Source organism: Otolemur garnettii, unplaced genomic scaffold (genome assembly GCF_000181295.1).
Source record: "Otolemur garnettii isolate 467f Iridium unplaced genomic scaffold, OtoGar3 scaffold00005, whole genome shotgun sequence".
Lineage (NCBI taxonomy): Eukaryota > Metazoa > Chordata > Mammalia > Primates > Galagidae > Otolemur > Otolemur garnettii.
The window spans coordinates 23,499,824-23,525,612 of NW_003852400.1; the positions used below are offsets into that span (position 1 = coordinate 23,499,824).

A 25,789-nucleotide genomic window follows, 5' to 3' on the forward strand; every position below is an offset into this window, starting at 1 on the left:
TCAGCTGGTTGGCCCTTACCACTGTGTAAGAAGTAGGAACTTGGTGAATCCTTGAACCAGAGTGGAAATCTTGGCCTTTTCATTTTAACTATATACTACACAAGTTGCCTTCCGCAACCTTCTCCTTCTAAGAAGAGAGAGAAAGAGAGAGAGACAGACAGACAGGCAGGATGTGAATGAGAATAACAGCTACAGCTTATCCATGTAATTATGAGATTCAAAAATACCCTCACTCCACCTCCCTGCTCTAAACCTGATTTTATATCTAACATTGGAAGCTAAATTAAAATTGATCCTTCTTCCCAAAGTAGCTGTTTTGGGATCAAACAATATGGGTCCATCTTGACCAGCCTGCTGTGACCTCTTAACCTGACAAGTTGTCCAGGACATATAACTAATAATAGATTTTCATGTGGCCATGTCCAGTGTCCTGAGTCACCTCACCTCACATTTAGTTCATGTTCACTTCTTTGTTTGTTTGGTTTTTTTTTTGAGACAGAGTCTTACTATGTCACCCTTAGTAGGGTGCCATGGTGTCACAGCTCACAGCAACCTCAAACTCTTGTACTTAAGTGATTCTCTTGCCTCAGCCTCCCAAGTAGCTGTGACTATAAGCTCCTACCACAATTCTCAGCTATTTTTTTTGTTGCAGTTGTCATTGTTGTCTAGCTGGCCTGGGTCTCGTTCGAACCCGTCACCCTCAGGGCACGTGGCCAGCGCTGTAACCACTGTGCTATGGGCGCCGAGCCTCATGTTCCCTTCTTAAATAGAAATTAATGTCAATTTGGCTTAGGTGAAACACAATAAGGTAAGCAGATCTGATACAAAGCAGGAAAGATATTAATATATTCTACATTTCAACATAATATTTTGAACTTCTCCTATTTGAGATTTTCCATACTGATTCTCTCTACTATTAAAAAAAACATAAAATAAATAAATAACAAAATAAATACACATGTCAGCTACTATACTAATATTAGATATGACATAAAAGATACATTGCATTTAACACAAGGAAACATGGGAGTGCAGAGCTACCAAAAACCTCTCCTTGATTCTTTGAAAAGGTGCTACTAAATGTCGTGAGATTATTTATGTCATGTTAGCTTTGGGAAAGGGCAAATATTAACCTAAGTGCTTGAGAAATAAGTAGGAAGGGGGAATAAGGGTATCATCCGTGAATGGATATTTTTAAAACTTTAAGAATTTTATACATATGGGCTGGTGAAGTGGCTCACACTTGTAATTATAGCACTCTGGGAGGCCAATGTGGTAGACTGCTTGAGCTCGAGGATTTTGAGACCAGCCTAAACAAGAATGAGACCCTGTCTCTACTGAAAATAGAAAAAGTAGCCAGGTATTGTGGCAGGCACTTGTAGTCCCAGCTACTTCATCGGCTGAGGCAAATTGCTGAAGTCCAGGAGGTTGAGGTTACTGTGAGCTCTGAGGCCAGGCACCCTACTCAGGGCAACAGAGTGAGACTCTTGTGTCAAAAGAAAAGTTATATATATATAATTCATTTATGTCAGTGAGATAGTTTGCCAAAAGCTAGAGTACAGGTTGGCAGTTTAAGGGCCAGAGTGGAAATATTTTGCCACTTAACCTACCCACTAGTAAAACACAGCTGTGCAATTTGACATTAATAATAAGCAAGCCTGCAGATACCACTTCAGTTGCTTGTTCTTCTAACTTCCAAGCCTTTCAAGCACTGACACAACCACATGTCTAGAGGCTTCTAGGTGCAGTTCATTGTCAACTCTATACACCTCCTAATGCTTAATACCAATACCCACCTCTTCCCTCCAGCCCCCTAATGCAGATACCTATGACAGACCTTTATAGGTACATATGATAGAATGCTTCATGTCAGATATGAAACCACTCAGCCAAGAGAGAAGGAGAGCTGGGCAGTAACAACTGGAGGGGCTCTTTTGAGCTTGCTTACCTCTCTCTACTGCCTAAGACTGTCAGGCCAGAATGAGAATATCAATGGAGAGAGCAACCACCTCAACTCAACTGGACTGATGAGCCAACTCAGCTGAACCTGGTTTTGGAAACATAAATGGACCTCTCTGCCCTGCTTTGGCTCAAACAAGCAAGAAGGCAGTTCATACTGGAGGAGCCATAGCGGTTGAGATGGCTGCAAGTCACAATTCAGAGGAGCATCCCTGCTGGCTTAGCGTTGTCACAATGATTCCACTTGGATTTGTGCTATTAAAAAGCTAGTTTTAAAAGAGAACCTTTAGGTGGAGCTGATAGTCATAAAAATCATGCCAGTGTGGGAAATACTCCTTTTATGAATTAAGCCAAGCTTGTAGCTTATTCCATGGCTTTAAACACTCAAACACTAGTCAAAACCTGTGAATATGTATACATTCTTTTATACAGATAATTAGCCTCTTTATTGGTGGCGCCTCCTGGATTAGGAGGATTCTTCCATGCAAATAAGCAGGAGAGGGAAGCGAGGCAACAAAGAACACCTTTCATGTGGCTTCAGTACTTATGCAGCAAAACTTCTCCATTTATAGAGAAGCAAATGCTGACTTCTTGGATTGCCGTAACTTTCTTTCAAATTGTTTTATATTAACTAATTCAAATTAAAAGCCTTACATATTTTTGGTTAATGTACACAACAAACGGATCCACTATATATATATATATATATATACACACATATGGTTGAGAATAGTTCACTCAAATTGTGTCTGATTTTGAATTTTTGAGCATAATAGAAACAGGTAAAGATATCAGGTAGAGTTCACATGTATTGTTTGAATATTAGCCAAGGAAGTTAAGATAAATACAGGATTCTTTGTGTGTTGGAAGACTCTCAAATTAAGTTGCAAATAAAGTTTTCCAGTACCAAATTCGTAACACCTCTCTTGAGCCAAGAGAGTTGGTTTTTTGGTTTGGTTTGGTTTGGTTTTGTGAGTTTCAGTTTATTTGTTTGTTTAAGCACTTTCTTTTTATGGTAGAAGCATCCATTTTTGTGTGAGCCTGAAGTTTTGGGGTCCTTTGGTGGTTTTTTAAAAGTGATATTGTGGTCTCACATTTTAATGTTTCCTGGAAGAACTGGTTAGCTATTTATTTTAATTACTTCACAGGAACCCACATGACAATTTTTGAAGGACATTTTCTTATTACTCATTGTTTATTATTTTGGCCATCATTTTTCTCAACAGGATATAGTTTTCAAGGTAAGATTCTATTTAATTTCCTTTTATTTCAGAATTAAAATTTTAGAATTTTAATATTGGTTTTCTGTCCCTTCCCCTACATACCCGGGTAGCACACCTACCATACTACCCCTCCCCTCCAAAAGGTAGTTTCATTTCTACTAAATCAGCTTTAAAAGCGGATCATTTAGAAATAAATGTAACCTCAAGAACCACAATGTTTGGAGGTGTTAAGTTTAATAGGAATCTTCCTGCTCAACAGCCTTCAAAACACTAAACCTGATCGAGATACCTAGAGGTGTCTGATAAGAGAAAAATAAATATTATGGAAGAAAAATAAACATTCTATTCTCTAGATGTGACTTTGGCATATATCAGAAAGAGAAACTTATCACTTAGGAAGTCATTTCCTAGTTAACTGGGAAAATCTTCAGGTCTATTCCTGTTCAGAATTATACTTATAAAATTAAATGCTAGCGACCAAGTCTTTGTTGTAAAATGTTGATGGATGTTGCAAAGTTTGTCTTTTTTATCAGATTTTACCATCTGCCTCGCTGATGTGAATTTCATATTCTTTATTCCTTTTCTAATTGATCAAATAGGAAGTCTATTAATGCTTCTACAATTTCAATTTCTTCATTAAAAACCCCTCTGATGAAATAAAAATTGAAGGAAAAAACACTGTCAAGTGGACTCTGTAAACTATCAAGGAAGATTACATTAATTATACTGTTTACCCTCGAATAGTACTTTGGGGAAAACTTTCACGGACTTTAGTCCATTCTATTCTTAGTGGAGGGTAACAAAACACATAATAGAAGTCACACAATCACAAAAGTAATGAGAACTCTTGAGGTCAGTAGCTCCAGCCTTCCATCCTACAGATGAGAAACTGAAATCCGAGGATGTCAAGTGAAATTGTCCAAGGTCTGCAGTTTTCCACATTTTTACCATTACTGTTATGCTTCACGCTACCTGAGTCATCCCCACCTTTCAGATAAAATCATATTATTGGAGTCGCTCACCCAAAGCCTCACAGACTTTCAGGAAACTGGACCCTAGATTTTTGCCTTTTAACATCATTTTATTCTACTCTCCAGTGCATCCTGGCTGTTAATCTCTGCTACATAAAGGGCCATTCTCACCCTATTTGTGACTTAAAGGAGAAAAAGATTTCTGTTCATCTCACAAGGTGCTAAAGACTCCTGCAGATATATGGGTAACATCCTCAGGACCATTAACAACAGGCTCAAGAAATGGAATAAACATTCTGATTGTGATTTTTTTTTTTTTTTGAGTGTTCTACAAGTTACATAGGATGTGCTTAGGAAATACTGCTTGAATTGAATAGGCGAGAAAAGAGTGGTGGTAAGAGATAATATCATTTTTTTGTGTGTGTGAGGACTGAAGACCCTTGCTATATTTTATAGAAGGACCCACAGTTCCAACAAGTAGAGGAAATGCTTAACAACTAGGAAAACCTGAGAACCAAATACAGCTTTCCTAAACAAATTTTGTGGCCTTGGGAAAGTTACTAACTTTCCTGAACCATGATTTTCCTTTCTGTAAATACCATCGACCTTACAGAGATTTTATGTAGATTAAATTAGATAATGTATGGATAGAATCAGGCACACAACAAACACCCAACCATTTATCCTTCCCTGCCCTAGATGTCTGTCTAAGAAGTAGCCTGATTCTTTCATCTGTTTGAGATAAGAGTATTAGAATTAAGCTGGGCTGTGTCTGAATATTTTAGCATTATTGGAAACATGACTAACACACAGGGCATCACATTTTTATTTCCTTGGCATGTGCCAATGAAATTTTTTTCTTTAACAGTTTGCTGATGCTAAACATGGCATTTAAAAAGGAAACACACAGGTGAAGGGGTTTTTTGTTTAGTGAAATTTGTTTGGAAAAATGCTTTTTATAATAACATGCTATGGAATAATATTTAGTTTACTAAATGGCCTTGCATACTTTGCAGAGGAAATATTTAAAATCCTAAAGCTTCTGTGGCTTTAATATATGCAAATGATACTATAGGATGCCTTCTCAGAATCACTGGTCAAATTTGCCCCCACCCTCTCCACCTTTCCAAAACGTGCAGTATCCTAAAATCAGTAGTAATGATACTAGCAAGCTGTATGTAACACATTTGTGGATCCAGAAATTTACATCTCATAAATTTAAAAACAGATTCTATAACACTTGATGCTTTTGATTTCTTTTATGAAAATGTTAATATTTCATGATCTATGTGAGTTTACCATAAAATTATGTTGAGCATTCAAGACCAATTTTTTAATCAATTTATCAGATTACCCTTTGAACGAGAATAAAATAGAATGGTAAAAATCCCTTTTTTGAAAACAGTACAATTAATATTCACACTCTTGTGAAAGTGGCATTTCCCTCTGCCCAGAGCTCATGCCTATGCTGTACTTAGAAACTAGTGGTTCATAGATTTCAACCCTCTGGGTACCCTGTTTATAAGTTCAATCAATCCTGATCAAGATTTTCTCAGCCTGTGAATATATAAAGTTTAAACAAAGCCTTAGAAAAAATGAGCCTTCTTCCCTTCTCGCAACCACGTATATGTACTGTAGACTAGAATTACGTGCACAGTGACTTTTATAATAAAAGGTTCAGGGGATAAAGTGTTATAAGGAAGTTGGAGAAAGACTAGAGAACAATAGCATTTCAATCAATACTATTAAACATGAGAAACTGGGTTTGGGTAACATGAATAATAACAGTTATTTTCAAATGTTTAGAAAAGTGAAGTCTCCAGGACCTACTACAATTTTGATTAAATTTCTCAGAGATGAAATTACTAAAAAAAAAAAAAAAGAAGAAAGAAAAGAAAAGAAACAGAATACTAATGATTAAGAGGATAATGGATTAAGGGAATTAATGTGCCAAATCATACCAGCTTTTCAGAATAATACTGCTGTTTAAGGCTGGATGGTGTTTTAATTGATCAAAGTAAGCCTGCAGTTGTGTTCAGTGTTCGTTGATTTGTGTGTCCGTATGCGTCTACCTATATCTAGACCTGTGTGTTCTTGAGTATACTATCAGCCTGGTTAATAAGAATGCTTAGAATTGACTTTTTAAAACATGTGTAAGTCTTGAACACCTTCTGACCTTAAGAAAAAATTATTATTTATGTTTTTTAACAAATAGTGGCTGGATAGCTATAAAATCAAGAATTAGCAGTGAGAATAATCTTCTACTAAAAGCTAGAATTTAGTATTTACCAGGGGTGAGTGAAAGACCAGCTACTCCACAGTCTTTTTGAAACAATAAATAAGGAAAAATAATACAATCATGCTGTTTTGGGGTGTCATTGGGTATTTAGATTTTCTGGAGAAAGTAATATGACTCATTTAGGCCAAACAGCAAAAGGAAAAATAAAGCTACTTAAGTAGCCAATAAACATATAATTTTTTGGCTTTAAATCACACTGCAAACATATGTATTTTGGCATAAAAAATTATAGAATAATAAAATCCAAAACTATAAGGCTAATGTCCAGGTAATTATTTTTGATATCTCGGTGTCATATATTTCTTTTCAAATTCCAACACCCATCAGGTATTTTTTTAAGTAAAAATAAGACACCTCTCTTTTTCTCTCTCTCGCTCACACACACATACACACACACAATGGCCAATCTGAATTCTTTTGTTTTGCTTAATGTATTAAAATTTTGTTACAATCTAAAATCTTCTGTGTTACTTTCAGATATTGAAATATTTTTGTTTCTAAGCAATAGTTTTTTTAAATGTCAAAGCAATATAATTCACAGAAAGAGAAATCACTAGCTTAAACATTTTTGCATGAAATTTAGGTTATAGACGTTGTATTGTTTTTGCATGGAGTTTTCTTACTTTGATTTCAGCAAACCTATTTTGTGCATTTCACGTTTACTAAAAGTACACTTGGAGAGTTCACTCTATAGTGTTTGGAGCTGATTCCCTACAGATACAGTCTTTAAACATTCCCTGCAGAAAGGGTTTGATTGTTCATACTGTATGTTATCTTGTCTTGATCTTGTTACTCTGGCCTGTGCAGGCATTCAGGGTAACCCACCAAGAGAGTACAGACAGCTGACTGGATGAAGAAGACATTGGGGGAAAAAACTCCCATTGTTTAGATTTCTGTCAGAGGATATAAGAATACTTAATTTCTTTTATCTCTAGGGCTTTCATTATCATTTAAATTTCATTTTACATTAATTGATCAGGGATTAGTAAAGCCATTATGCAGAAATTAGAATAAGACAAGCCAGATGGAATGAATAATTCATGAAGTCCAATTACGTTTTATTTCTGGTGTACTTTCAAACTTGCCTCTGACTTCTGTGCTATTTTGATGTGACAATATTCACTGGAAATCAAGAGTGCCATTTTAATTTATTGTATCCCTCTGGAGTGGAAGCATTTGTATGCAGTGGGGGTATGCTAACATATTCCCCCCAGAACATCAATTTTAGGCATCGTGGAAATCTGGGTGATCTAGAAAATATAGTTGATTTTCTAGGGAGGTTCACCAGCACAGCAATGGGCCACAACCAGCACACCCGATTTGGGTGAAGTGTCCCCATGTAGGGAGACTAGTGTTTTCGGATGGAGAAATTTTCATCTCCTGGAAGAGCCATAATCTGCTTTAAAATATTTGTCCCCATTTCCGCCGTAAAGGAACCGTTAAAATATGAATTTGGCCTAGAGCTGGGCTGGGAGCAGCCGCAGCCGTTGCAGGTACAGACGAGGGCCACGAGGTGGCAGGGGCTGCCTTCAATGCAAAGGCTTGGGGTGGCCGGGACCGCCGGGGCTTCGGAGCATCCCGGCGGGTCTGAGCCGGGCGGACCGCGGCTGGGTTTAGGCTCCAGGCATCTCGCGTAGCGCTGCCCGGCGAGAATTCCCAGCTAATGGGCAGCCCGGTCCACCTGTCTGGAGTGTCTCGTGCGACTGTGTCTGAAACCGCCTCCCCCCCGCCGGTCCCAGCCCCCAGCCCCTACACAGGCCCCCCTCCCCCCGGTATTTATTTATGCCACTGGACAGTTCTAGTCACATTAAAGCTCCGGTTCACCTTCTCGAGGACTTTCATCTCGGGAAGTTTTATGACACTTTGTGAATGTGCAAAGTTTTTAATTAGGCTCTCTAGACAGCCCGAGGCAGCAGCAGCGCCACAAAGTCTTCACGGTCTCTCTGCTTTACAGCACAACAAGCCGCTCTACTCCTTTGAAGACAATGCAGACTATGTGTACGATGTCATGTGGTCCCCCGTGCATCCCGCGCTCTTTGCCTGCGTGGACGGGATGGGGCGCTTGGACCTCTGGAACCTCAACAATGACACCGAGGTGAGCCGCGGCTCAGCGCCCGGGCCGGAGGGCTGGGAGGGGGGCGCCGCCGGCCACTCGCAGTCTCTCTGCCTCTTCCTCCCAAACGGCCCTTTTTGGACAGACCCTCCAACGGCAGCGGGGCTGCCGGCCCCTCATTCTGGACTACGTTCAAAGGAACTGGCAGATACAGTGGCCCCAAATCACTTGATCTCACTTCATCCCTAAGCTGGGGCAGACCCTGAACAATTAATTAACGACCCCTTATTTTGCAAAGAGCAAAATGACAAGTGTGCACGCCTTGGCATTTTTCAGAGCCGGGTTGAAATAACTTCGTTGGCAAACACTTGGAAAAGAAAGCATTTATGAATACGGATATTAGACTGGGCTTTTAAAAAGGGCTATTTGTCAGTGTTTGCTGTTTGTACGATTACTGTTTCGAATACATAAAGATGAGTCTGTTGAATATTTTATGTTTAGCTCTTTCATCCATTTTATTTTTACCCAGGTAAACATTCCTGGTCTAAGATACTGAACTCAAAGGCAGACTTTAACAATAAATAGTCTGTAACTTTGAACATGTAGAAAAAAATTAACATGTCCCATTTAGAGTAATCCACAAGTGAAAAATAACCATTTTTTTTAAAGTAGCTGATACTAAAGAAACATTCTGTTTTAAAAGCATGCTATAAAAGTTTATATTTTAAAAATTGTGCCATATGCGCTGTTCCTTTTTTCCAATCTCAAAATTATCCAGGTACTAATTCAGCTACTCTGGTTTTGTTGTTTGGGGTTTGGGTGTTTTTTGTTTTGTTTTGTTTTGCGGGGCTTAACATAAATATTAAATGCCTTTCAGTTTTATAAAATAAAATAGTCTCTGCATCATTTCCTGGTTTCTGATTCATGAAGTTCTCCATAAATAAGAATGGACAGGTAAGTGGAACAAGTGCTAAAAAACTATATGTCAAGTGGAGAACAACAGAAAGGTCTTTTGAAGTGTTTTGAACAGGAAACAGCTCAGCCTTTTTAATTAGGAAGCCCACAGCTGGAGGATATGAGGAGGAGCAGACAACTAACTCTAGGATTTTTCTTTCTTTTTCTTCTTTCTTTTTTTTTTTTATGAATGGGGGCAGGGAAATATTCTTCAGGTGTTGTTATTGAACTACTGTATCTTCGAGGGCATATACACCTACCTTTTAAAAATCTCTCAGTGTAAGTCTCCTTCCCTTTGTAGGTATAAGAACTATGTGACCAGGGTGAGAGTTATTCACTGAATCATCTTTGAAAATAACCAAAAAGCATGAATCTGTGAAATACCTATGATTTGGGATACGGAAACATTTCATTATTGATTTTAATAAATAGAAAGACGTTATTACCCTATATTGTAAGGGTTTCCCAAAGTCTTTTGTCACTTGATTAAATCATACTGCTTCTATTTGCTAGGAAACGCCTTCCCTGAAAGCAGCCCCCAAACTAACATTTTCTAGATTGACATAGCAAACCTGTATATTAGAAATCAGACTTATTTGAGGTGAAGTTTAGGTGATGGCCAACTACAATGTGTAGGAAGGGAATTGAGGGTTCCACAGACTCCTTAATAATTCCTCTGTGACTATTTCTTTTCTATTTTTTAGGTAAAATGAAACTAATACCACAACCTTGTCAAATGTAATTTTTTCCTCTCTCTTTCTCTAGGTATCGAGAAACATCCACATAAGAGTCTTAGAGCTAAACACTTTTATAAAAATAACTGTTGGTCATGTAAACTGCTAAGTTTTGTGGTTAACATAGTTCTGCTTTCACAATAATACTAGAGATCGGGTCTGAATCAAATCCGATAATCACCTGAACACTTTTTAAAATCTTCACGTTCTTTTTGCCTTCTAGCAATTTAAATAGGATTTTTCAAATTTTTTCAGATTGAGAATTAGATTTGTTTAAAAAAATAATAATAATAAGCTAAATTCCCAGTGCAGCCATGTGTTTTGTTGTTGTTGTTCAAATTACATTGTTTTTATACCAGCTGCTCCTATGTGAGGATAGCTCACGTTTACCTACTTCAGTATTATGGATTTCTACTGCTTAATATAATAATTTATGCTATACACATCTTGTCTTTGCAATTAAAATGATTGAGCCATAAAGATTGTGAAATATGGTATTTGCAAAATCAAAGTTAAAGAAAAAAGACAGAGAAAATACATGAATTATTTTTATTACTGATTCATAAATTTTGAATGGTCATTACCCACCAAATCAATAGAAATATATTTTGTCAGTTTCTTCATGCATTCATTAATTTTTAGCACATAATATAGGCTGTGACAGTTCTTTTCTACTATTGATAGCTATGAAAAGATAGTGTTTAAAAAGATTTAAAATATTATTTCAGTTTTATTGTATTCCAAATAAATAACATTCTTAAAACTGTATCAAGCATTATTTTAAATGTGTCAAAAGATCACCGTCTCCTGAGAATTAAGTTTTTGTTGTATTTATATTAAGATTAGGCATTTTATTTAATTTTTAAGATTATTCATAACTAAAATCAGGTATCGAATAGAATTAGGTAAATAGAATTGGTAAGGATCCTGTATGAGCCTTCTAAATTATGATGTTAAAAATTAACTCTGCAGACCGTCTCGCTGAATCACAGATTTGTTTTCTGAACAGCATACTAATAATAAAGTGTATTGACAGAATTATGGTCCATCTAAATTCACATTGTTTCAGCCTTTGAAAGGGTTTGGTTAAAAATTCAGACTCCAGCCTACACAGCAGGTACCTTTATTGTAGAAATTGTATATTTTTTAAAAATAAATGAGCCAGGGACTTTTGGGAGTTTTTTTGTTCACAATTGACATACAGTGATTTAAGCGCAGGTGAAAGAATTTTTATTGATTTTAAGATTAAGTTTAAACATAGATTCTTATATATGATGGAGTTTTTATTGCTATTTTAAAGATAGGTATTGGGTCAATAATTTCGTATAAACAGATGGTTTCAATTCCCTGACTAACAGAATGCCAGGCGTGCTAAGTCACAGTACACGTTGTGTTCCCATCCTAATGCAACATGTTTATTAGACACAGGTCTTAAACAGTGGCATGAGATGGTCTTGGTGGCCCTTCTTTTCACCATTTTTTTTCTTTTTGTTTTAAATTTACCTTTCTTTATCTTAATGAAATGTTGTCATTTTCTATTTACCATTCTTATAAAAGGCACAAGCGAGCTGATCTTTATGCCGATTATAAACTTCCAAACAAGAAAACAAGAGTTTACACAACTAATGATGATAAAGAAGTAAAATTTCTTTTTCCAAATACTAAGGTTCTTGTGAGATTCCATTTCAGCACATCTAGTTCATTTTAATAACAATAATTATTGTAATTATCAGCGCTTTTAGGTTTGGGGTATTTATTAAAGGAGCTGTAAGGCATTTTCTAAGAGTAGGTAGCTACATTCTATAAGATAGCAACCTGGGGTCATTGCCAAAGTTATGGATTGCTTGCCACACACTGGTACTGCCAGGGGGAGGAAAAGGAGGGGAAAGAAAGAAAGGAGAATTTGAGGTTTTTGAAGTTTTTTACCTGCATGCCTTCTTTTCTACTTCTGATCATTTCCTCCCCATGAGGTTTTGAAGAATCAATACACATGTTAATTTTTCCCTGAAGACTCATATTAAGGTGAATTTTATTCCACCATACACACCCCTTTCCTCCTGTTATAATATCCTAAATCTTGGTAAATCCTGAAATCTATCAATTCATAAAGCATGACCTGGTGGTGAAGTATCTCATTTAGCTGTTGGGTTTGTATTTTGAACATACACTTGGCATAAACCAAAGAAATATTTATGTCATTCAGTGCCCAATGACTGTGGAAAAAGACTCTCCCTCCTCTCCTTTATGGTTAAATGTCTCTTCTCTCTACCCCTTAATTCAGTGGAGCATACGATTTAAGAACAATGAATCCTTTCTACCCCTGCACAAGGGATGTATATTACTCCATACACATGAAGGCAGTGGTGACTCATGCAGTTAAACTTATTGTCAATGCATATATTTAAATTCATATTCAGAGATTCTTTTTTTTCTGTTGTAACCTCTTTGGCAGGTTCCAACAGCAAGTGTGGCCATTGAGGGGGCATCTGCCCTAAACCGTGTTCGCTGGGCCCAAACTGGCAAAGAAGTGGCTGTTGGAGACTCAGAAGGCCGCATTTGGATCTATGACGTTGGAGAGGTACACGTTTATTTGTGTTGTTGTTTGACTTGTATATCTATGTTGTAGACCTAGTGAAGTTATGGACAAGATCTTGTGCGCCACCAAAACTCTCTGATGTGTCTGCAAATTTCCATTAACTTCAGTGGGAGTTTGGTGAGGCTTCCTGAGGCCTAATTTGATCTTTCGTCTTCATGCAGAGGATGCTTTAGTTAATGTTCCCAGGCTCATTTTAGAGCGCTATAGAATGCCTGTCTGTCTTGCGATGAAACGTGCACCTTCTCCACCAATTTCATGAGGATGAAAAGTGTGCCAGATTGACCATGCTAAAAGTGAACATGGAATTTTTTATTGACTAGAAAACTCAAGTTTTAGCTGGTAGGCTCAATTAAAATGTTTAATTAAAGTGTAGCCAATTGAGAAGACTGAGATAAATCAGAATTTTGTACCATTTTCATGATATTCAAAGTTATTCTATGAGAGATGTAACTCTCTGTCGTATTACATGCTATGTAAAGTATTTTTGAATATCACGTCACTCAATTAAAGAAAAAACCCTTGACATCTGTAATTCTGACAAATCTCAAATTTTTATAGTATATTTAATATTACATATCAATTAATTATACTTGAGCTTATCTATTTATTTTTACTATATGAGAAAGTGTTGACAAAAACCTTCATTTCTAGGGAGATTAAAGGATTTATTCCTGAAAGAGAAAACATTGAATTTTTTTTTTTTGAGACAGAGTCTCACTCTCTCACCCTGGGTGAAAGAGTACCATGGTGTCATAACTCACAGCATCAAATTCTTAGACTCAAGAGATCCACTTGCCTCAGCCTCCCGCGTAGCTGGGTCTACAGGCATCCACCACAACACCTGGCTAAAAATATTGAACTTCCGAGTAAAACAAAATAAGAGTGTTATGTTATTTAATTCTATTTTGGCACAATCTGAGTCTAACATTTGCAGTCCAGGGGGAAAATATGTCACATTTGTATGCACAGCATCCTAGACCTGGAAGGGACTCTGCACCCAGTGGATGGGTTTCGCTGATCATACTGAGAAGGGTTCTTTGTGGTTTCATCACTCAGCATCCTACAAATTGAGCAATCCTAGAGGGTTTGTTCTACGATAGAACTGTGATGACATATTATATACTGCTATACAGTACAGCTGATTATGTTAAAACAAGCTAGATAGTGTTTTATAAGTCAGCCAGGGACAGAAACTGAGTGACTTTAGAGATGAGGGTTTTCTATTCTGGATGCACAATGCTAAGTCAAAAGAAAATTCTTGGTTTTACTTCATGTTATCTATTTCATGAGACTGATGCTGCAAGCTGAGTCCTTACACTGATGATCCAGACTGTTAATACTTGGCTCCAACAGTGAAGATGCAAAGGGTCTGGTGACTATTGACCTAGTTCAGAGTCTTTGGGAAAAGAATACCCTCTAAGTGGGGACTACTCCCAATGAGCTTAACTGTGGTCTTCTCTTCAGGGAGTATTCTTTATATTTCATGTATCTTTCTCATGGTCTTCATCAAAATAAAACTAAACAGCAATAACGAAACCAAATATTTCTTATTAGGTCATCCTAAAAAATAGAAGAGAGCAAAGAGAATGTCAAAAAATGAACAAGATTTCTTTCTTTTACTTTCGTTCACTGATTGGCTTATAACAAGCGTGATTGGGAGAGAAACATAGAAATGAAGACATGCTCAGAGATGAAATGCCAGAAAATAGAGAAAATGTAAAAACTCTTCTCTCCACCTCTCTTTCATATGTGTTTTATCCCTGAGCACACTTAGGAATATATGCCACGTTATTTCGACCCTCAGTCTTGGATTCTAAGAGGGCTCATAACACAGAATAGTTTAAAAATCTGGGTTTTTTTTATTAAAAAGCTTTTGAAGAATCTGTGAACTTAAATATTATATGAGTATATCCATGTCCATGCACACACGTATATTTATACATCTCTGTGCAATAAGAAACCACAATGTGGCATATGTAGAGAATTTTGTACAATAAAGTGATTTTATAACTTATGCACAGAACTACTTGAGTATGACTCCTATTTTGGGAGTCTGTCTGATTTTACACAGGTTTCTTTGGCTGATATGTGGCTGCTAAAACTTCTTTCTAGGATGCTATCATCATTTCTAAATTGTAAAGTGTTGTTATACTCATATTTCTACTATCGCACTGGTGGGTCAGGCTGGTTTTCATTTTTGTGTTATTGCCCGTACTTTTCTAAGTGATATTACAGACTATAGAAATGCCTGCAACTATGGGCCAGTCTCGCCTATTGTCTGGAGTCTAGACAGCTATAGAAAAATCTCTGTGACACATAATAGGCCAAACAATTTGGAGGCTTGTTTATCCCTACAAATTCACTACCAAGAAAAAAAAAGGGGGGATATACTATTTTATTGAGAGTAGATAATATTACAGTCTTCTGGCCCTTCACTGAATGACCAAAAATCAGGATAAGGTTTATACACTTGAACAATTCTTCCTGTATTGTTTGATCACATACAAAGCAATCTATAGCTCAGAAAAACTCAGACTTAACAAAATAATTTTATCTTAACTGTGGCTTTTTTCTAAGTATTTTTGTAAGGTATATGTTTATTTGGGGGAAAGGGACCCTTTCTGTTTCTCGTTTCTCACCTCTATGCCTTATTCTAAATCACTGAAGACTGAGTCCACAGAGGCACCCTGTTATTAAAAGGAAAAACAACTTCTCTCCAGCTGAGGCTTCGCTACAGCCCATTTCTGAGAGAAGGTAGAGCCCTTCAAAGGCAAATGCTGCTGAGACTGTAATTACTGTTATGTTGTTCACCAGCCTGGAACTGACAGAGCGTAACTGCGCCTAGAACAGAAGGGCAGCCTAGTCCTCTGCAGCCTTCCGAATCACCCACATTGCTGGAAGCCAGATACAGAGCCTTCATAGCAAGCTGGCCCTTTGGAATTGGGGGTCACACCTAAAGCTGGTGCATGACTGGCAAAGAGTGAAGGTGTCAGAGTAGGAAGTGATTTAGAAGAAAAACATGGAGGTGAAGACCACCAAGGCAGTGCTACCATTATCAATATTCAAAACTCACTCGGTGCCAGCCACATACACCAGAGCTGATGGGTTCGAACCCAGCCCAGACCTGCCAAACAACAATGACAACTACAACCAAAAAGTAGCCAAGCATTGTGGCAGGCGCCTGTGGTCTCAGCTGCTTGGGAGGCTGAGGCAAGAAAATCATTTAAGCCCAGGAGTTGGAGGTTGCTGTGAGCTGTGATGCCTCAGCACTCTACCAAGGGCAACAGCTTAAGGCTCTGTCTCAAAAAAAAGGTTCAAAATTGGTTCTCTGATCCCTATTAAAATCGACCTCCTCACCTGGGCCAGTGAGGAGGTCAGTTTTAATAGGGATACTGGCCTTTGGCTGGAAAACCTTCTTTGTGAAACCCTCTAGCAAGATGAAACACTTTTAGATGAGCCTTATAATACAATCTGTATAAACAAGTCAATGGCAGTTTTTCAAGGACACCATGTTGTTTGATATTCCCTGGACAGACATCCTCCTTTCAAGCTCTCTGTGTGGACTTGATGGAAACCCTGTTAGTCTGGAGAGGAAGGAGGGGAGTAGGGCTATCTTTTGCCAAGGCGCAACCCCACAAATGAAGCAGATTTCATAGACGCAGGACCTGTGCAGGTGCACAGGGCCTGTGCTTAGGGGGGCCCTGGGCTGGGTTAACACTTTGCTATCATTGTCAAAACTTTAAAATGATCCTCCAAAGGCTCCATGTTTTCATTTTTCCCTGCAAATTACATAGCCAACCCTGTTCAGAAGGGTATTGGTCTTAATGCCACTCACAAGGCAAATCAGAAAAGAAAAATTCGGGCCTTGACCTAGATCGTCAGGAGGAAGAGGCAACCTCTAGAAATGTGGTTAAACATAGTATGTGCTATATAAAGCTATATACTTAAAAATGCCTAATGAGAATAGTAACAATTCTGTGTTACAAATTCAGGGGGCCCACAAAAATAGAGCTGAAACCAGAGTGAAGATTCTTTGCCTCCCTAATGCCCCATTTTGATCATTTTAATGGTAATTTTAACTGGAAGTATAATATAATTTGGGGAACAATCTCTGTGATGCCTACTGTGGTTGGGGTGGAGACAGGGTTTCTCTGTCCATACCATTTTGAAGATCTCCCTGAAGAGAGACTTCTGTGACTACGGACATCCCTCTTTGGGCCCAGGTAGACTTGCCTTCCTGTGACACCTGGCACTGAATGAGAAGGGCACTGTAGAAAGTGACTCTGGTGTTGTCAGTGAATAACAATCCAGCTGAGGCTGCAGCTGCCACAGGGAGTCCCAGCACAGTGCCCCTAGGACTGTGCCCTCCTCTGTTGTGTACAATTCTCCTCCATGACTTTTAGGTGATGGCAGAGAGCGGTAGCTGGAATCCAGATTCACTGATAGAATTTATTATGAACTTCTGAAGGGGTAAACAGAGGATTGTATATGCACTCACTGTAATCACCAGGTGGAATTTGTCCATCCACCCCTTTTATTTCTTTTTGTTACATTTAAATGGCAAAGGTATGAGTAATATCTCGAGGCCTGTGAGTCAAGAGGTAAAATAGAAAACAGCAATGTTTTCAGGCAGGCCCCGTTTTGCTGTGTTTATACAGCACACGTTTTTGGTTGTTTGATTTCAGTTTTATATCTGGAAAATGTACACATTTATTTTCACAGGTGGGGGTCTATTTTCTTTGCAGAGCAGGTGCTTAACTCCCATTAGCATAAATGGAAGTTATTTAAATGCAACCAAAAGACAGAGAAGACCTCTTTTATTACTTGGTTGTGATTTTTATGCTAGTTGTGCATTCAAAAGTTACTTAAGTAGACAGCGGTTGCATGCACCATTTAAATTTTGTAAGATCCGAAATGAAAAATGACCTTAGCTCTTGAATAAGTTTTGAGAAATCTGCAAACTGTGGAATGCAATCTGTTTTGGCTTATGAGAAGGATCCCATTCAATTAAATGAAACATGGGTAAGATAACAAGTCATAAATGAGCTATAAATATACCTGAAAGAGAGAGCTGTTAATCATCGTTGGATTTTTGTAAATGATGTGTGAACACACATTTTAAAGAATTAAAAATAAAAGTCACTCTCTGCTAGTGACTCCTTAGTGAAGAACAACCTTTTCTATGTATATGGAGGTGATGTCAACAGCACATGGGCCAGAGCATATAGAATTGTGCACGTGTCCTGCTGATTGATAGTCAGCCTATCTACTTGTCTTTCTTACAGATGTGTTTTATAGGAAGCCCACTGCCATTGTTAAGGCTTCAGTGCTGTCACAAAGATGTGGCTGTCATAAATATCCCCTAACAGCTATGTTCGCTGCTTATCTGAATTAGTTAGAATGCTGTTTGCAGCTCCGGCTTTGAAAGAAGCAGTCTATTTTTTTACCTTCTATTATTTCTTTTTCAATTAACCTCTTCCAGGGAAGATTGTGTTTTCAGTTGTGATAAATACACAGAGGTTTCAAATCCCTGATAATATTTTTACAGTGGTCCAGTGATAAAATCCCAAAATTATTTTCAACTTAGAGTAGGATTTGGAAAATAAAATAGCATTTTAAAAACTGTGATTTGAGACATGGATAAATCTTATTGCCCTAGCTATATTTATTTGGTATCCCATTCGCTGATTACCTAAGAAAACATTCATACATCTTTAGATTTTAACTCTTTGGTAGCATCTCAAATAGCTTGTTCAATGTGACTATTTGGGGAGCCAAAAGAATCGTAGCCATTTTATGGCAAATTTCAGTAAACACAATACCTTTAACATTGGTCAATACACTAAAAGGGCCTTGAAAAATTCTTAAAAAGGAAAAATGCAGATTAATATGAGAGAGCAAATGTAACTGTTAAAAAAAAAAAGCATGACTTTAAGTGTTCACTGGAACATATTTTAAAGCTAAAACGAAAAATTAAAGTCAAAAGTTTATTTGTAATCCCAGAAGGAAAAATGACCTATGTAATATACTTTAGAATCATGGTCCAGGTGTAATATATAAGAACTGTTAATAAGTGCCTCAAGTGGTTTTCATAGCTAGCAATGATAAAAGGAACGAGATTCAGTGAGCATTTCTCTTGCACTTTAAACAGCAGTTCGATGTAGCAGCATCTGATACATTGGAAGTGCTGGGAGTTCACAAGGGCTTGAGTGACACAAAATAAGTACAACAAATTATGATTTTTAAGTGAATCACACTTTGGTCCTAACTGTTTACTTTGTGAAACTCATTCATGTTTTCCAGTAGTACAGGGCCTACATTGATTTTTCATAGGAAGCCTGTGCCTTGAGTATAAATAACTCTCCTCCCTGGGGAAGGAGGCTGAATAAAAATTACAACCAAATTAAAAAAAAAAAAAGAGGTCTTCTCTGTCTTTTGTTGGATTTAAATAACTTCTTATGCTACTGGGAGTTTAAAGTTAAACTGAGATTTGGGGGGTTAATTCAAACAAGAATTCCTTAATGAAAAAGAACTGGATTTGCAATCAGCCAGTTGAATTATTGTGCTGTATAAAGGCTGTGGTCCCCTGCTCAAGGCGAACCTGATTGCATGGCTAAGCCTTGACAGCCTCCAGAAGAGCTGAGTTGGTCTCAGTATAGCAACGTCCAGTTCTGACCATCCAAAACACTTATGCTTCTCATTAAATGAGAGTGGCCATACTTGCGGGATTCTTGAAGGCCTTTGCAAGCACTGGCTTATTCTTTAGTGTATAAACAATATTATTTTCTTTAGCTGATGTTAAATACTTCCTTTGGTTTTCTCTCCATGGAAAAGACTTAGGTGTAAACTCTCCATGACGCCAAACATCTAGGTAAAAAAGTGAAAATCCGAATACCTGATCCTGTCGATAGCATCTGGATAGTTGATAGAATTGGAACAGAACATGGAGATTTCCAATTGGACTTTTCAGCTCTTACTGAATTTTTTGTGTTATAGCCACAGAGCTGTGTTTAAATCAAAGAGCATAAAAGCAAATTTGTAAGGTAGACTTGGGGTGCTACTAAACATAATTATATAAAATAAGCCACTTTGAATAATATGTTAATTCTTTTCTTTGACATAAGAAATTATATGTATTTGAAATAAAATAATTTGGGTAAGACATACGATTGGAATTTTAATGTCAACTTTATTTCTTCTGGGAAAAGTGCTTAATTTTAAAAATAAAAGAAAAGGCACTATTCATTCTAATTAATGCTATAATTATTCACCTTATAGTGAATGTAGTAGTAGTGGCTTTCATCTTGGTAATTATATATGTAAAAGACCATGATTAAACTAATTACTGTATAAATAATGTGCTAATACAGGTAGCATTAGTGTATGAAATGGACTTTAGGATTCATATCTTCTCAAGCAAATTTTTTTTGAGTTGATAAGAAAACACTTATGACTTTTGTGTATTGTAGAGTAGTTGATTAAATAAAAGAAAAGCTCTAATATCTAATTTTATAAAGGCCATATTAATGTGTATATAGTAATTTGCGATATTCAATGAAATTCATATGTTCTCATTTTGGTGATAATTAGTCCATGAATATAAACCTTCTGAAACAAGAACCAGTTTGTATAATTAATCATCATCTTTATGATTCTTCTTCGGTTTCAAACTGTCATCTTCAATAGCAGTTTAGACTCTAAAGCAGTTGTTAATTATAGCGTTAATTTTTTTATGGCTGACAAAATTGTGTTTAGTTTCAGAATTTCAAAACTGCTAAATTTTATCTTGAGAAATTGCTGCTTTGAACAGTGGCCTTAAATCACAGCATAGAAAGCTGAGCAGAGAGCTGCTTCGGTCGTCTGTGAATCTAGATTAACCCTGGCCTGTACAGAAATGGAGTTATTTGTTTCTTATATGTGTATGTGTGCTACTGGTGGCATATCTGAAATATAATATGCGATCAGATATCTGCTCATGCATGTTTTCTGTGTAAATACTTACATGAAATGTAGGCTGGACTTGCAAAGGGAGGAAGTGAATGAATCATATCCTACTTTGGACAAAAGTTCACATGAATTTTTGAGAATGTCAGCTATCATAGCGTCTTTTAAATGTTAAAGCATGAATTACTTATCATATAAAGGATTCCTAAACTTCTAACATTGTAAAAGAAATTTTGCACTATTACTTTTAAGCTAGTAGATAAAACTGAGCCATGGCCCATTCCTATGACCTTTCTCCTAATGGCCGTCTCAGAGGTTCTCAATATTTTGATTAAGCCTTTTATGTTTATTGATCTCAACAAAATTTTGTTAAACTAATAAACAAGTAAATAAGAAAGTGGAGACCTTCTAATATCTTATGATACTAGACCAGCTACCCTTTTGACAGAAAAAAAAAAAAAATTGGGCGGACAACCTTCCTTCGGTTTCACACTCCTCAGTAGATTCTTTCTAACCTTTGGAGCGCCACATCGACAGACATGTACACAAAGTGGACACTTAACAACTGGCTGATAGGACGGGAGAACTCAGTTTTAGCACAATGCCTGGCACCTAATTTTTGGTGGATGAATGAATGATTCAGGTGGAAAAATTTGAGGAAAAGTTAGGAGAAAGCTTAATGATGTGAAGCATTTAGGATGCAGCCTCCAAGTCGGCTACGGATTGATAGACAGGAAAAAGTTTACTTAACTACATTTGCCCAGAAAAGGATATTTAGAATATATATTTAAAAGAGTGCTTATCCTTTCTCCCCAGTCTCTATCCCAGTTTCCCTCCCCTCCTGTGCCTTTTAAAGTGAGCAATTGGCCACTAGTGTAATGAAAGCCTAACAGTTGATTCAAACAGTTGTCAAACCGCTGGAAAAATGCTTTCTTTTCATTGTGCTTTTTTTGGACACTATAGATATGGTAAATCATGAACTGCGTTATAAAAATACCTCTTTTGTGCCCAAACATTCAGTAGGAGGGAATGACATTTCTTTTATTACCTTGGTAAATGTTTTTAAGGTGTTTAGCAATAAGCCTTCTTTTTGTCAAAACTGCTTAGACACAGCGGTTGCTAAGAATTTATTAGAAAAACCTATCGTTAATAATATCAGGAAAAAGAACAGATATATGTGTAGTCAGCTAATATGACAGATCAACTTGAGTACTACATGCTTTTTCTCTTTCCTGCCAGTTTTTTGATCTTTTGTGTTATGGAAAAAGAAGTAATTGAAGTTTAGAAGTTGATTTTTCCATTATTGCACATTAGCCAGTGTTTTTAGTGTTTTCTCCATCTTCGGGGCAGAAAAGGATTCTTCCACATAATAGTAAGAAAATAATGCTAAAAAATTTCTGAAGGAAGAGGATGATAAGACTTTAATACGAATGTGCATAACACCATCCAGCTTTAGGCCTCAGCGAATTAACTCTTCTTCCGCTGTTAGGCTGTTTCTTATTTCCTACCACTGAGAAAACCTTCAGAATTTTGTCATGCTTCCACCAATGCTAAATTTTAACCTGAAGTATATATATTTTTAAATGCTCATTTCTTAAGATAGCATTTAAAAGAAATGATTTCCTTCTCCGTTTGCTGGCTTCTGGAAATTGAGATAGAGCCCTATTTGTTACTATTTACTTTGACTTCTACATTCTTCTTTTATTTCTTTCCTTTCATTAGGTGGTAATGGATTTTTTAAAAGTGTTGTTCTAAGAAACATGCAGTAAAAACAAACCACTCATTTAAAGATACAGGGACGAGACCTTTGGCAGAGAGGTCTCAAAGCTTCCCCAGGTGGATGAGGGCTCCTTTCGATGAGATTTTTACCCAACAAGAAGTTCAAAAATAGTTGGGTACCATCCAACCACAATAGGTTAGAATGCTGCTACATTTCACTGAAGTGTGGACCTGTTGACTGGTTACAGCGGCCTCTACACAGCAGAGACTAGTGTGACTCTTTAACTTTCTCAACTTCTCCGAAGCTGCTCTCGTGCAGAGTGACACGCAGTGTCTCTTTCTGCAGTGGAGCACTGAGTGTATTTACACTGTAGACTGCGTTCTGGCCTGAATTTCTGGCTGGTGGTTTCATCCATTGTTAGCGGGGATGCTGGACTCTCCTGAGAGTGAAATACACTGGAGCTGTATTTATAAGATGCGGGCATACGTGGCCGCTCAGTGGCTGTTTCATTGCCTCTGACCTCCCACTTTGCTTCTATCTATGTGTGTGCATGTGTGTGTGTGTGTGTGGCAAAGGGAACAGTCCTTAAAAAAAAAAAATAGTCTTCCTCTGAACACAGATGTGGGATTTGCACACCAGTAAGTCAACAATCTCCTGGATTGGGGCGCTATTAATAATTGTACTTTTTTTAAAAAGCTCTTAGAGCTCAGAGGGGCTTAGCAGTAGTTTTGTGAAAACCAGTGTATATTTCCCTGGTTTCTGTAAAGTGTGAAAAAATCATGCGTAATAAAGTGGAAAGATCATTTGTAAGCTATCTTTTTAAAAGAAAACTTTTCTTTTGAGATTAATTCAGAAGATGAATTACCGGGTATCTGTTGGAATCGCTGGTTAACATAATAGTTTCACAGCTTTTCTGTTGAATGCTGAAGAACCACACAGCCACGGACTACTTCTCCTGCAACCTGGAGTCCTGCTCACTTAATTTGTTTGCCATCCTTACCGTATCTGAGAAACCAAGCTGAAATCACTGAGTGTTTTTCTAAGGTCTTAATGATCTAAGATTTTGTAAAAATACTAAATTAAGCAATGCCTAAAACAGATATTTTTGCCATATAAAATATCGCAACAGGCTCGTAGAAATTACTCCAGATAATACAGCTATTTAAAATCAGCTGCTAGGTGCTATAAACCCCTAAAAATTACTAAAAAGTAAGGGAGGTTTGACTGAAGACTATTCAAAAGGGTTATTAGCCGTGTGCTTATAAAAAAGGGACACGTGAATGATATTTGTGTGTTTAATCCTAGTTATAAAAAGTCATTTGATTTTTATAACAGCGTGTTCAACATTTACAGTTCAGCAGTTACAGATCTTTACAACTTGAGGTAAAAATATAGAACCCCAGTACAGAAAGTGCCACAAGGAAACAGCGGGACTAGAATGTATGTGAAAACTAAAAAAATACCTGTGCAAACGTCTATACATGTGTATGCATGTGTATATTTACCAAAAATGATTTGATTTTAATTTTTATTTTTAAATGCACAATGTCAAGTAACTGACAGAACTTTTCTTATGATCTGAAAGAACTCTTTCCCTGCCTCAAGCTCACGAAAGTTAGCTGTTATTAAAATGTATGACTCTTGAGGAAATTGTGTGAGTTTTTAAGAAAGAAAATGTAGTAAAATATAAGGGAAACATCTAAAAAAAAAAAAAAAGGTGAAAAGAAGAAAAAGAAGAGGGAAGAAAGCAAGAAAATATGAAAAAACAGAAGAGAGGGAAATAAACATTTGGACGAAAAATAGGAAAAAGAATATTATTTATTCCAAGTTTACATAATGTGCCAAGGACCGTGCTAAGCTCATTTCTTTTGTCTTATTTAATAACAGTCCTAGAAGATGGGTTTAATGAGTCCTTACACACACGATGAAGTAAAGATCAGAGATAGGTTTGCTAAAGACCCACGGCGAGTGAATAGCAAAACTGGGAAAGAAACCACAATTTGGCTGCTGTCTGAGGAAGAAAAAAATGAGAAAATGTTACTCCACAGTCCCGCCCAGGCACGACAACCAGTTAGACTGAGGCGTTTACTAGGGGTGGGGAAGGGCAGGGTCCAAAGGCAACCACTAGCCCACTCAGCCAGAGAGGAGGGGACAGATCCCGGATGTGGGTTGTGATGTGGGGGGCGGGGGGTGGGGGTGGGAAAGGGAGGCTAAAATGGTCAATTTCATGAATTTTTCCACAACTTTTAAACTATTGCTTTTTAGTTTTGACCTTTCTTCTCCAAAGACTCTTAGAAGATTACAAACAATCTTTAGACTCTTTTAGCAGGTGATTCAAAACACATTTCTCGCTGGCCATTGTGCTGTGGAATGCTGGCCTTTCATAAAGGGGTGAGGCTCCTAAGAGCCCCACATTACCGAATGAAAGTTGCATGGTGTTTAGCAAATCGTTTAGCACCCTGCACTTCCCCTTCCCTACCAGTTAGAGAGAAGTCTACGCCCTGTTCCTTAACATCCTCACATCTCCACCAGAATTAATTTCTAAAGAAAATGTTTTAAGAACCAGAAAAATGCTATAGAAAAGATACATACACCCCATACAGACTGTCAATATGACTGACAGTTTAAAGAAAAACAGTGCATGACTATTCCACGATGTACTCATAGTACTTTCTTCACTTAGATTATTACCTTTCTCATCCTCTCCACACCTCTGTTAATGACTGGTTAAATATCAGCATTGCCATTTACAACCATTGGAATGAGAGGCCTAACCATTGCCGGCAATGGAGATGAGAACCAAACTTAAGTTTCTCTTCTAAATCTGAGGTTCATTGTAGCTCCTCAGTAGGGCCAAATTGCTCCTCAAGAACTACCTTTGGCCTGAGTTCCCTCGGCTGTAAAAGTAGGAACATACCATGTTTATAAAAGGTGATTGCTCTCAGAGTGAAGATTTCAGTATCTAGGAATCAGAGCCCCGAGTTCTTTGGGCATTAAAATGCTTTATATGGTTAGCAAAAGCCTAGAAAACAATCATCTGATAGGGGATGTAGTGGCTATTTGTGAACTCTGTCTCTGAAGCAGTCGAAATAACTGAATCATTCCTAACCTATGATGTGGACTTCAGCAAATGAATCTTAGGGCAGAAAAAAATGTTTCTAAAGACACTTTGATTCGGAACAATGCTGGGAAATTTTTGACTCCTTTATGGTATTTCCTTGATTTAACTATGGACTGTTTTCTTCACATTGCTTCTTATGTAAGCATTCATTAATTGATTGAACTTATTCATCCCTGTAAGAAACCTGCAAATCTTTTTCCCCATCAGAAATGTAA

General features: G+C 37.3%; 1 protein-coding gene across 3 annotated transcripts in view; it reads left to right on the forward strand.

Annotated features, from left to right (window-relative positions):
• The window catches only part of DYNC1I1 (dynein cytoplasmic 1 intermediate chain 1), a 321,862-nt gene that overhangs the window by 291,038 nt on the left and 5,035 nt on the right, over positions 1 to 25,789 (forward strand). For all 3 annotated transcript variants that reach the window (XM_003782687.3, XM_023519229.1, XM_023519232.1), the window contains 2 exons: positions 8,407 to 8,547; positions 12,646 to 12,771. In XM_003782687.3, the coding sequence (XP_003782735.1) occupies positions 8,407 to 8,547; positions 12,646 to 12,771 (267 nt within the window). The remainder of the gene's footprint in view (positions 1 to 8,406; positions 8,548 to 12,645; positions 12,772 to 25,789) is intronic.